At 47.8% G+C, this 13,420-nt stretch overlaps 1 protein-coding gene and 1 pseudogene across 1 annotated transcript; one reads left to right on the top strand and one right to left on the bottom strand.

Moving 5' to 3' along the window:
- The first annotated feature begins 554 nt into the window (after positions 1–554).
- On the top strand, positions 555–8,009 carry LOC142807147 (uncharacterized). Its single transcript, XM_075891326.1, has one exon. It carries the CDS (start codon positions 4,528–4,530, stop codon positions 5,653–5,655), a length of 1,128 nt encoding a protein of 375 aa, XP_075747441.1. The 5' UTR covers positions 555–4,527; the 3' UTR covers positions 5,656–8,009.
- LOC142761765 (uncharacterized) lies at positions 7,964–12,103 on the bottom strand (annotated as a pseudogene).
- Positions 12,104–13,420: the final 1,317 nt, after the last annotated feature.

Below are 13,420 nucleotides of genomic sequence, written 5' to 3' on the forward strand. Positions count from 1 at the left end.
GTTTACGTAAACAAACACATCTACTCAAACGAGCCGGCTAATTGTAACGAAACACGGTTTTAATTAGCATACATCTCTATATTCGAGGACGTAACTGCGCAGAGGCTGCGCAGCGCAGGACATACACCATGTTTGGTTATAATCGGACGACAGAAGGCAGAAACCTATTTTAGCTATTTATTTGTATTTTCGACGTCGTGCACCCACATTATGATGTAAATATTTGTGCTCGATTGAACGGCGGTATTTGCGTCCCGCGTTTAGGGGCAGTTTTTAATGTTTCACGCACGACTGAAGTTGTGAGCAGACTGAGGAGAAATATACGAGTATTATTAGTTGGTTGACCCACTGATTAAGACGTTTACTGCAGGTGGTTGTTAGTGTGTATAATCCTGAATTTGTATTGGAGTACGCCCGTGGTACGTGCTTCCCAGTACCGACGTAGTCAGCGAAAGGCATGGAGAAGTTCCGGGATGATTCTGTACTCATTTTGCATAATGCTAAGGAAAACAGCATAAACTATATATATATATCTTTGGTCTCAGGATATCTGCGCCCTGAAGTCCTGGATGTTAAATATGCATAGAACGAGGAAGGAGACACCAATTAGAACGGGTTCCGGTTGTCTTTCGTATGATAAATAGCTGATTTCGCGCTGGTTATTGGCGGCCAAGAGTATATATTTGAAGTATTCGGGACAGCAGGGCCTGCTGTCCCTTGAGAACCGGAAAGCCGATAATTTGGTGCGTTGTTTCTGACATACGCGAGGGTATCAATTTACAAGTCTCGGTGAACACGTTTATAAACTTAAGCATCTATGTTCGTGATAATAGTCTTGCTGCTAGCCTGCCACTTCGAATTAAGGCGTTAAGGCGTTCTGTGGGAGCTTAATGATTTCATGAATTATGTGTAAGCGCGAACAGACGAGGACGTAGGAGAGTACTGACACAGACAGAGTGCTATCAATGGATCTTTCATTTTCGCACGAACCGATCCGTTTTACACCGCGTGAGTGGAAATAACATGAACATAAAGAACATTTCGTGGATTCACATCGTTGAATCGAGCGCGTGACAATGCATCATCAGGACATAGGAAAAATTTCATGTCACTGTGTTAAATCAAAGTAATGAAGCTCTTTTTGAGAAAGTGATACTCAAGGTTGGTTAACGCACGTGTCTGATAATCTCGCAATTTCATTCTCCTCCATAATCTTCCTTGCACTGTTAGCGATTGAGTTTATTTGGCCTTTTAATGCAACTCCACGAGCTATGGTAGAGGGTCGGTGACGAGTAGCAACACCGCAGACAATCGCGCCCATATAAAGTTGGATATATGTCGTGCAATCGCAATAAATTTGGATAGATTGATTGATATGTGGGGTTTAACGTCCCAAAACCACTATATGATTATGAGAGACGCCGTAGTGGAGGGCTCCGGAAATTTAGACCACCTGGGGTTCTTTAACGTGCACTCAAATCTGAGCACACGGGCCTACAACATTTCCGCCTCCATCGGAAATGCAGCCGCCGCAGCCGGGATAAATTTGGATAGACTCCCGTTTGGTTTATACGAATGCCCAAAGCGTCTTCCCCATTAAGAGATTTGTAGGGTACGCCATATTACTGCCGTGTGCATCGACGATGAGTGAGAAGCTCTCGAGGAACCATCTGAGCAGGGTTGTTGTCTCCTTTCACGCGAAAGGCATCGCATGCAGTGTGGGGTAACAGGGAGGGAGACAGATGCTCCAGTTGGTTTGTGAGCGCTCCTAGCGGGCCCTCTCGTTACCCTCTGCATGTCGCGGGCACCAGAGCAACCTACAATTGTTATGCAATTCGCTCCCTAAAACGTTGCAAAATTTTAATGGAAGGTGGCCTTACATAAAGAGCCGGCACACCTCTTGCGAATCCGAGATTATGGTGATGTACGCCCGCTTTATGTTTTGATATCGACTTTTAATCGCTAATGTGATGGTGAAATGCTCGGCCTTGGCGGTCGATGACGTGTACAGTGATGAGCTGGACACCTTGCTTCTCGTGTCACTGGTTGCAATTGTGACTACGGAACGCTTCCAAATATATTCTGAAGCGTCAACTTAATATAGCACGTTTTCATGGCCTCTGACTAATTTTCTGGTCCATATTATGCACTGCTCTCGCCTTTCGTTTAGTCGCTCCTTGGTCATGTTCCTAGGGATATACGGGTGATAAAGCCCCTCGTCCAGCTCCTCGTTTAAGTATTTGGGACGGGGTGGAATACCCGTCCTTATCAGAATCTCCCTTCTCGACTTCGTCTAACTGAGATGGTTCATGTAGAGAGATTAACGCTGCTGCCTTCAGTTCGGCGTAGGCGTTATCCACTCCGATCTCGCGCAGTTTTTCTATCGGAAGGAATATTGTCAAGCCGAACGCTTATACCCGTGTCTCAAATTTTAGATTTGTTTTTCCGCAAATTCTGGGAGCTATCGCTCCCTCCTTGCGAGAATAGATGAAGAAGCCTCCCAGGATCTTCGCGGTGGACAACCGCTACGTCCGGCAGCGGCTAGGAAACTTGGAATCACCTCAAGCGGCTCAGACAGCGCAGCAACGGAGTTCTATACTCAGACGGCTTCGAGTCATTGGATGACGACTACACAGTCGTCATGAGCAGCAATGCAAAAAGGAGACTGCTATATGAACATCGTCGACGGCGCACCATGCAGGCTACCCCGCAGCGTTGGTCGCACATTATACTCTTCATGGCTGTGGACCCTTAAGCCAACCTACGGCTGCTTAACAGGCAAGTCCTCTCTGCATATCCCGAAGGACTCGCTGTCACAGGTCCTGTTAATTAGGGAGGCGATCGCCGGGCTAATAGGCAATATGCGAAATTAACAGCGCCATCTAGTGAACGCAGCAGGTACCCTATCCGCCATTTTGATGCTGGCGAGGCTCGACCACTACGCACGGGCGACCCGCATGCGAGCGTACCACGGAACGTACGCGCTTCGACTGTCGCAGTCAGATTTTTTTTGCTGGCGAAATGCCAGTACACTGCTGTGTACCGCTGTGCAAGCAGCGCGGAGTCACAGACAGCGATGGGAGAAAGGTATGTGGCATGAATTACGTTTTTGCAACGATCATTTAAACGCAAAACAGGGTATGGCGTGCAGAAGCTTTATGGGCACATTCTAGGTTGCATGAATCTCCGCGGTGCACGGGCTGCATGAGAGCAATGCAGGACTAACCATTTTTCTGTGTTACTCAGACAGGCCGTGTTTTTATAGGTTTGTCAGCTTTGCGGCTAGGTGTTTTCACTACGTCGGCCCTCTCCACGACAGTGGTGCTCTTCGATTTACCGTCTCGGACTCGCCGAGAAGCTGTCCGGCATTCGAATTTCCCTATGGCTTCGGGGAATCCTCGGACTACCCGCGGCGAGTCCGAGATGGTAAATCGAAGAGCCCCGGTGATTCTCTGCAGTCGAGTGGAGAGTGCGCCGCTGCTGTTGGGGTAACTAGTGTGATAGAACCGAATTGTTAGGACGGGCTGTTTTGTGATGAGATTACACCATGTAGGTAGACGACGTATAAATGTTATTTTTGAAGGTGATTGCGCACAGAGACGTGTAGTGCTTCCGCTACTCCGAGTAACATGCCGTACACGCATCCTAGAAAGGCAACTCGGTTGCTTGTCCGCGTTCAGACTCCGTTGTGTCCCCAAGTACGGTCACCGCGCAGCAATAAAACTGACATTTGGAAGATGAGGGCTATGCCCACTTTCGAACAGAAAAGTATCTGCTCAGGCGCTTAACTTCAGTTCCCCCAACGTGCGCGGACGCAACTTTTCCATTCGGTCCTCTCTCACCGATATTCCTTTACCAACGAAATAAAATTGAAAAGATAGCGGGGCGCGCTGCCGTAGGTTTGGAAAACTGGCACCATGAGTATCGCCAGGGCTTGACTGAATGACGTTCTGCATGAGTTCAGAGCGCGGCAGTTCCATTTATTCGTGAGACGGGATTCATTCTCTGCATTTTAGTCTCTTCGGCTCAGTTGTGTTGCAGCTGTTTGGTTGTGTTGCAACTCACCTCACCTGAAAAATGTTTCATGTTGCATTATCAAACATACAGCTGTGGAGGCAGCCATAACTTAGTTGTACGGGATTCTGCCTTTTGGCTGCCTTAGACTCGCAGATCATAGAAACCTTTGAAGCTACCTGGAGATAAAAAATAACTGATTTAAATTCCCCCCAGTGTCCACAAGTGACTAATGCCTCTTAAGGCTTGCTGTGAAGGGCCATATCTAGGAAAGGCTGCTAGAAAAGGGGAGTGTGCGCAGAAAAAACTGAGGGGGGTGGGTCACATTACAAGTGCATCATTAGTCCTGCAATCACGTATTAGTGTGACCTCTATTCTTTGTGAGATGAATTTGTGATAGTGCCTGTGTTTGTAAACAACAATCAAACAGCTAAGAGAAACCTAGCTCATGACGTCGCACTGAATGTTTGTTTGCTTATATCTTGTAGGTATCCTTCCACCGCTTTCCGAAAGATGCAATTATATACAAGAAGTGGATTGTTGCGATCAAGAGGGATGAAGGCCCGGAATTTCAAGTCGGCAAGTCAACGAAGGTCTGCTCGAAGCATTTTAGGTCATCGGACTTTATATAGCGTTGTGAGTGGCCGCAGCCTCCTTCGGGACTCGGCAGTTCTGTCAGTTTTTGCTTTTTCCAAGGAAAAGAAAGAACGGAAGCCCCCAAAGCCACGTGCTTCACCACAAGTAAGAAGCCAAAACCCGGTTCTAGGCCCAGGAGTGCTAGGCGATGAGCTTATGCATAGCCCAGATGAAGTGAAGGCAGCACCGGTAGGTCTAGAGGAACCCACTAGGCTCAACAGCTCACTTGAAGGTGAAAATGCACGTTTGGCCGAAACGATAAAACAGAAAAACAACGAAATCGCGCGGCTCCGAGACGAGCTTTGCCAAATCAAGGAGCAGCTTGTTGCTGCAAAAGGAATCATCGGGCAACTGGGCTTCGAAAAGGCGTCCTTGAGTTGCCAACTTGCTGCTGAAAGAGAACGAACGGCTCCCTTCACAGTGGAACAGTTCAAGGACTGCGACGAAGACATGCTATTTTACACTGGGCTGCCAAGCTACAACCATTTCAAGAAACTTCTGGTCTACTTGAACCCCGGTGATGATGGGTGCAACGTTCTACGTTCAGAACGTACAGAAAGCAGTGAACCCAGATCATCGCGAGGGCGGAAGAGAAAACTAAGCACGGAAAATGAGCTGCTTTTGGTGCTAGTCCGACTGCGCCTCGGCCTGTTTGAAGATGATTTGGCTCACAGGTTCTGCATTGCCCAGTCAACTGTGTCCCGAATATGCACATCGTGGATTAACTTCCTGTATGCCAAACTAGGCCTGTTACCTCTGTGGGCTCCTAGAAGAATTGTAGATGCTACAATGCCACCCGAGTTTAAGGAAAAGTATTCATCGACTCGAGTAATCCTGGACGCCACGGAAATACAGTGCGAGGTGCCATCATCCTTGTCCCTACAGTCTACAACGTACTCCCCATACAAGTCGAGCAACACATTCAAGGGACTCATCGGCGTCCTGCCTAATGGCCTTGTCGCCTTTGTGTCAGAGCTTTTCACAGGATCCAGCTCAGACAGATAGTGTGTGATTAGGAGTGGTTTTTTAGACTTGAAGTTTGACGACGAAGATGCTGTTATGGCAGATAAGGGCTTTTGCATCGAAGATCTCTTGGAAAAGAATGGAGTGAAATTGAACCTGCCGCCGTTCCTGAAGGGTGGCACATTCTCACCTGAGGAAGTGAAATCTACAAAGGAGATTGCTGCTTTGCGGATACACGTGGAGCGGCGGATACAGCGGATAAAGGCATTCCACATTTTTGATAGACCCATACCGTTAACCTTGGCTCCACTGATTAACCAAATTTGGACTGTGACGGCAATCCTGAGCAACTTCCAGTCTTCTCTCATGCAACAGTCAAGTGGCAAACCGCAACAAGAGCCTCAGATGTGGCAAGCTAAAAAATTACGCCCTTTCCCACGAGGGGATTCCTGCGAAGGATGCGGAGCGTAACGGGGCTCCATCTGAACAGCACTTTGCGACTTATCACAAAGTATATATTTTTGCAATGCACCAATGAAGTGCAAGAGTTTTTTTTTTCAGCGCACGCACTTGCTTTCACGAGACGAGCCCGCTTCCACTTTAAAAGCTCTGAAGCGACAGTGTTGCTGGTGTCCTCCTGGGCCGGCACGAGCCCCGACCATGAGATGGCTCCTGGAGCGACAGTGTTGCCGGCGTCTTCCTGGGCGCATGCGCAGGTGGCGTGCGGACGACGGACTATGGAGGGACAGAGCCCAAGCCTAAGATGCATTCGCAGTTACGCTCCGCATCTAAAAGAACACACAGCACTTGGCACGTTTTAATGCACCGACGACTGATGATTGACTGGTTGTGAGGTGTAACGTGTCGACACTACACAGGTGATGAAGCGCGCCGTAGTGGAGGGCTCCGGAGTAATTCTGATCACCTGGGGGTCTTTAACGTGCACTGAAATCTCAAACACGCAGGCAATTTTACTTTCCGCCTCAGTCCGAAAAGCGGCTGCTCCGGCCAGGAAACGAGCCCACAAATGGAGGATGACTGCAGGATCAAAAGGGAGATGACAGCACGGACCGTGAAACTGGTAATCTGCAGCTGTGTGACTTGAGCACTCAGGGGCGCCACGTGCGCGAACAAAAAGCCTTGAGCAAGAAGGCAATGTTGTGCGCTGTTAAGTTGTTGCTCACTGTGTGATTCGTTCAAAGACGTAACCACCAAACTTGTACTCACCGTGTAAATACTTGTGCAATTTTTTTTCCTGGTCATCTCCGAACACCGTTCACGCTACCAAAAGGCTCCCGAACCTGGATTCACAGCAGTACTTTGTCAAGCTCTATTATTATTTCTTCGCTCATTTGTAATCCTTCCTTATTGTTCATATACTGTGTTGTGTTTGTTAACCTACCTCAAGTTGACTCTCATTGTAACAAATCTTGCAAAGATTGACTATAAACTGGTTTTGTTTTGTCCATGTGCAGCTCAATGGCAGAAGATGTGGTTGTGTCCAGTCATGACGTGCTTTCGGTTACCACAGACTAAATTTTAAGTAATCTAGTCCAAAAAAATGCTCACAAAGGGATTGAGTGGTGCTAGCATGTACATTATAACTTATTTGGATGAGATAAGAATTTAATTCGCAGCATTTCAATGTGGCCCACAATCATAGCTTTTCTCCCCCCCCCCCCCACTTTAGGCATGTTTCGTTGCCTTTTTTGCTTTTTTTGAGGCCGTAGCACTTCTGTGTATCGCTGTGTATCACGTGTTAAAACATGTGGAGCTGTCCACCTTGAATGGCTTGAAAGGTGCACTCTCTGCGTGCGGAGTATTTCTCTATTTCAAAAAAAAAAAGTGCAGGAACACAGAACTACATGTCCCTTGTGACTCTGTAGCATGTGGTTAAGAAAACTGCTACGTTGTGTTTGCGTCTCTTCCTGCAATATCACTCAAACTGATGCGTTACAAAGCATCACTATGCCTGAAAAATGGTGTTTTTCTGAACTTTCATCGGCGAGATTTTAAATTATTCAAGATTAAATCGAGCGAGTGTGAGCTCACGTACAATATCTATATTCTCTTAGACGTATCGAAAACTTTTAAGGGCTCACTAAATTCTGTATGAATCCAAGCAACTGGATGCTGCAAGTATGTACTAAGATTCATTAAACACTGCTTAAAAAACCTTGAATGGGAGTCTAATAATAATAAGTATGGCATGCAATCTTTTATCTTTACCCAAAATATGATGCATGAGATTTTTCATTTCCTTATTGTGGTCTCCACAACTTGTGCTGTGGCAATGTGAAGTCTAGTGAAAAAAGTGAATCTGAAAAAATTCTTGCACGAAATCAGCCTGTGTATGTTTGGTTCACAATAAAGCAGCCAATGTTTTTATTTCCACATGTCCGCAAAAGGAAAATTTTTTGTCTCAAGGTATTATGTTGTGTTGCCTTCTCTGCGTTGAGATTTTGGTGCACGTTAAGATGCTCAGGCAGCCAAGACAATTTGCAACCATCCATTACAGGGCACAGTATTGCCCAGATGCACAAATGGCAAGTAAAGCTCGGAGCGTTATTTTTTTAGTATTGAAAAATCCTCTGGCACGAAGGTAGCACCGAGTTACCTCTTGGCTAGGGTGTGCAGGTATTGTGCACGCCTCATAGGTTAGGTGTAGCTTTGGCGCACTAATCAGCCGAAATCTGGAAGCTTCACTGATTACCGCCTGGCAAGATGGGGCAGCATTTGCTCAAAGAAGAAGGCATCAAGCTGTTTGCGCATATCCTCGCACTCGTTCCTGTCGAACCAAATGCGCTCAATGCCAATCCACTTTTCCGAACACACGACAAAATCGCCCCACAAGCAGCCAGTGAGGGCCATCTGCCCAAGCACCTGAGCATAATACTCATGGTCTCTGTCCAGCTGCGGTTCACCATTTTCCCCGAACACCAAGGAAAACTTTCTTTTCTTCGCTTCCTCTGGCTCAGAGTCTTTCAGAGAATAGGGGCACTTGACCTCCAACACACCATATGAAAGTTCTTCCGGGTCGTACACGAGTCCGTCTGGTGTTGCACCCAACCAAGGGCACACAGGGTCTACCACAAGGCCGCAATGCTGCACTGACACATTGTGCCCGTAGCTGTTCATGACAGCTATATACCTATCTTTGGCCATGTTCTCATTCCTTATGCCATATTGTCCTTCGGCTCAATGAGGTTACGGAGGCCCTTCTCCGTCCATGCCTGCCGCCTGATGACGCGGCCGAAAGTTGACGCTGTCAGTCGATTGGCCCGTGCCTGTCGCCAGCGTTCACTGAGCCGCTGCTGCCTTGAGTTCAGCTCGAGGTCCCGAGCTTCTTCTTGTGACAGCTGGATCTCCTGCACAATGTGGAAGTAAATATAGCATGAGAAAGCGCTAGAAACTTTTAACGGCTCAGAGCTTGCATACACTGTACTTTGATTACTAGCAAGACCCAATCAGCTTTCCTGCAGCCTAGCTGGTATGCCAATGTTTGTTTTCGGTACCGTGCTGCACTAAGATTAATAGCCAGTCATCAAAAGACAGATTTAGGAGCCACTTTTAGGAGAGTCAATGGCATGAATGGCAGAACAGCAGCAGCAATGAAATTGTGCTTTTTAATAAGAACAGGCAAGAGAGGAGCACAGTTTCCGGTTTTTTAAGCAAAGCTTGGATAGCTAGGGTTCCATATATTTTTTGCATTTGAATATAGAAGCTCATGAGGCTGCAAATGTTTTCAAAGCGCAATACAATAAAAAGAAGTCCACACGTGTGTCCCCTCATGTTTAAAATGGCATATGCAGTGGATGGTGACCACGCACAGAAAAAAAACAACAACGGGGTGTTTGTCGTCCTCGCAAAAGTAGCTAGAGATTTGGGCTTGAGAGTGGCATACACCCCAACCGAGGCATCGGTGTTTGCACCACAGAATGAATGCGCACCTGAGTCGGGCTCCACCACCTGCCGCCACAGCGTTAGCGCCCGGTCATCCCTATTCTAAAACTCTATGGTTATAATGCAGGTTTGACAAAATCAGAGGACATGCAATCGACAGTGGCCCCAAGTTCGATTAAGTGTAAGTCTTGGTTTACGTTACACTGATGCATTGAAATGAATCAAAATACGGATATTGGGTGGTAAAGCTAGCAAATACCAAATGTTAGCCTGTAGAAGCACATATGAGTGAGACTGTTTAATAACCACACAGCTTAACATCCTTCAAAGCGTAGAACATAAAGCAATGATCTGCACTGATAAAATAAAGCACGGAATTAGTGCTGGGTTTGCCTGTAGTTCAAAATTGCTTAACCACTATCATCACTGGGGCCATTGTCTTGGCATTTGTAACATTTGGTGGAAGCAAATAGGGCATTCATAATTTTCTCGTTTTCTCTTTTTACAGAGGACTGCATAAGAATATTTCTAGGCTGCATGTGCTCTACATCTAGGTCCACCTAATCAGTTAAAAGCATCAATGGTACACACTCCACCAGTGCAGAGAGAAGTATCTTTTCTATACTGCACTTACAGTCAACACCCTCCATTCTTCAGCCGTGAATCTGCCGGGCAAGGGTGGCTGTGAGGCTCCGTCACTAAACAGAGTGAAAGCTGGCACTGGTGTCACGGTGGCTGCCCCTTGCGAAATGCTGGGTGACATCCACGTGGTGAAGCCTGCAGGGAGTTTTGCCTGCTGGTTGACAGTGCAGACCCCGCAGGCGCAGGCCCAAGCTTTGTGTCCACTGACGGCCCCCCAGCAGCAAGGAGAATGGCAGCAAAGTCGAAGGTCCCGAGGCTCTGGAGGTCCTCTCCCAGGCTATGGATCGCTTTAAGGTGTTGCTGCTCCTTTTGCTCCTCAGCCCGCGCATCAAAAAGTCGCACGGGCATTGGCATGCCCATGCCACCCTCACGTGGACTCCGCCAGTCCACGTTCTGCACGGCCACAGGCCTGATGCCTTGTCGTCGGGGGCGCCTCCATTGCTGCGGCAACTCGGTGCATGAAAGCTCTGGTGGTGCCTCTTTGAAGCCCTTCTGCTTCAGCAGAACAAGGAGGCGCAGAGCCGCAAGAATGTGGCTGCAGGCACCACCAGCCCCAGCGGGCACTCACAAGTGGAATCTGCCACTGCTCCACTGTCGCTTTTCAAAGCCAAGCTGACTTTGTACGGCCGCCCACTCTTCTTCTGGCTTCGGTAGCACGTGGCACGTGCATAGACAATCCCGAGACTGTAAGAGCAACAACAACAACAAAAAAAAAGAACTTTGTAAGCTGCACACAGTCAAGTTTGTCATCTTTTTACAGAGTGCCATATCACAAGTACGAATAAAGCTGTCGTGGCACTTGCCATGACAGCTTTATGCAAAGCAACAAGGTTATGCAAGTTACTCTCCACAAAGTAATGACTATGTCATTCGGGAAAACCCCTGCGCAGCTGACGTTACAGTGCAATAATACAAAACCTGCATGAAGTGCTTCGATGTGAACAACCTCTAGTGGAACATAAAAAAAACACTGCTTTTTATTGACGAGTTGGAAAACCACATGCCAATGCTGCTGAAAAATCTCCAAACCAACATGCACTGAATGAATCAGGTTTTTAAGGAGTCCCACTGTTAACTTACGTTGACACTTGCGGTGGATCAGTTCCGTTCTTTCTAGCTGTCCTTGTAGACCCGTTTAGTCTAAATGTTTAGTGAACAAATTAGCGTACGTCGTGTTTTATACAAAGCAGCATGCGCACTCGTAAAGGCAGCACATTAATATTAGACCAGTAATGCATACGTGCGGACGCAAAATTTGTTTGCGCAAAAAACTGTTTTCATAGTACGAGCGATGTCCTTCAAGGCATGCACACTGCACCACCGGAACAGCTGCGAAGTTCCTGCGCGACCACGCCTGCTGATCGGACGTGCTAAAAATAAACGCCAAACCATAGCCTCCTCTTGCCAAGCCATAATGACAAGTTATCCAAGCACGTGAGCACGCGTAGTGAAAGGAGCACGCAGTGACATGACCGACCTCGCCGAGAACGCCCGCACGACGTTAACATCGGCGGCACTATTTGTACGTTGCTCCAAAAGGAAAAGCACTGCATGCTTTCAGAAGGTTACACAAAACGTCGCTTACCTACCTTGTGTCACAGGCGTTGGTCACAACCGACGACGGCAAGGTGTACGCTTCCACGGCGAAGGCATAAGATTTTGTTTGCTGCTTGGATGACGTCGGCGCCTGGTTTATTAAGTCCGCTACAGTGTCGTTCGATATATGCGGCAAGTTTTCTAAACAGTTGGTCCACATCACATGTTCGGGCACTGGGAAACGTCTTGCTGTGGCCATCGCAGTAGCTCAGCGCAGTGAAGCGGGTGTTCAGAAGTCGTACGGCCGTACTAGCGAACGCGTTTCCGTCGACCGCTCGCCCACATTAAAATGGCGGCGGGGTCGAAGTGCACAGTGTTGCCAGAGCACAAAGCAATTTCGCATATGGTCTATTCCAAGGGCTGAAGTATCGGCCCCCCGAACCACACCACGAAAGCGTGGACAATTTAGAAGTGGTCCTATGTGGCGCGCCAGCGGATGCTGGCTGTGGCCCAAAGAACAAGTCAGAGCCGAGAGTTGATAAACAAAACAAAATTATATTCTCAGTTATGGCAGATCGAAACGATACACAAGTATGCACACTTGACAATAGTTAATTACAATGTGTCACCAATCAAACAATGTACTACACAGTACAATCAGCCACACTCGAAACAACGGACACAGACAGCAATACGCACTACAATGCAGTCGCATTCATCGAACAACCAAGACACTTAAAGACTGAAGAGTTAGAAAACTTATTCAGTCCAAAGATCTTGGAACAAAAGTCTGAATGATACTCTTTCGAGAATCACTCACTCCAAGTCCAGCGTTGTTGTCGTTCCGCTGCCCCCGAAGTTTCTCTTACAGGAAACCTCGCGTCTTCACTTGGCCGCTCTCCAAGCTTCAAACTTCTCCGCCGGAAACACGTCGGCTTCACACTCGCAGCTGTTGCCACGCGTCTTCGCTCTATAGCGGTAGACACACACTCTTGCCTGTAGCTCGAGTCGTCACCCCTCAGGTGGAAATCCTCTTCTTCTCCTCCTTTGTCACGGAAGACAAAAGGCTTCGCCCTCAAGGCGGAACACCCTACGCACTCTGGCGCATACTTTCTTCTTCTCCTGCTTTGTCACTAAGGACAAAACCTTCACTGACAGACGCGGCGGGATACCCTACGCACTCTGGCGCTAACTTCCTTCTTCTCCTGATCTCCCATCTCGGCTGCTCGATTAAATACCTTCCGCGCGAGATTCCAGAAAGTTCTCATCATTTCGTGGGCGCGATACGCAGCGAAGGCTGGGAGAGGGTGAGACGGTTCGAAGGCCGTCCGCGATGGATGACGCAACCCGGCATCACCACGCCCCATTCCATCTAGAAATTTCCAGGGCTTGCTCGGCCGCCAATGTGGGGTGAGGAGGTTCGTCGGCGAATTTACGCTTCCGAGGGGAGAGGGACACGCGTCCGGGGAGTCTTTGGATGCTTGTTTTCTTCTTTTTTTTATCGTTGACCTCTCGGCGCTTCGTCGCGAGAATTTGGCGGTGCGCCCTTTTTTGAGCGCTCGTTTTGTGACACTACCCCCACTTTAAGAATATTATCTCATAATATTCAAAACCACACAAACGAGCGCGAACAGTCCCCACACTCTCAAAAACTGTAATATAGTCCGTCGCTCATGACACGTCACATTCACAATAGATCACTCAATACAATTGTACATTGTAATTT

Source organism: Rhipicephalus microplus, chromosome 1 (genome assembly GCF_043290135.1).
Source record: "Rhipicephalus microplus isolate Deutch F79 chromosome 1, USDA_Rmic, whole genome shotgun sequence".
NCBI lineage: Eukaryota > Metazoa > Arthropoda > Arachnida > Ixodida > Ixodidae > Rhipicephalus > Rhipicephalus microplus.

Excerpts from the sequence above, each read along its gene's own strand:
- LOC142807147 (XM_075891326.1), top strand. The coding sequence starts at position 4,528 with ATGCAATTATATACAAGAAGTGGATTGTTGCGATCAAGAGGGATGAAG.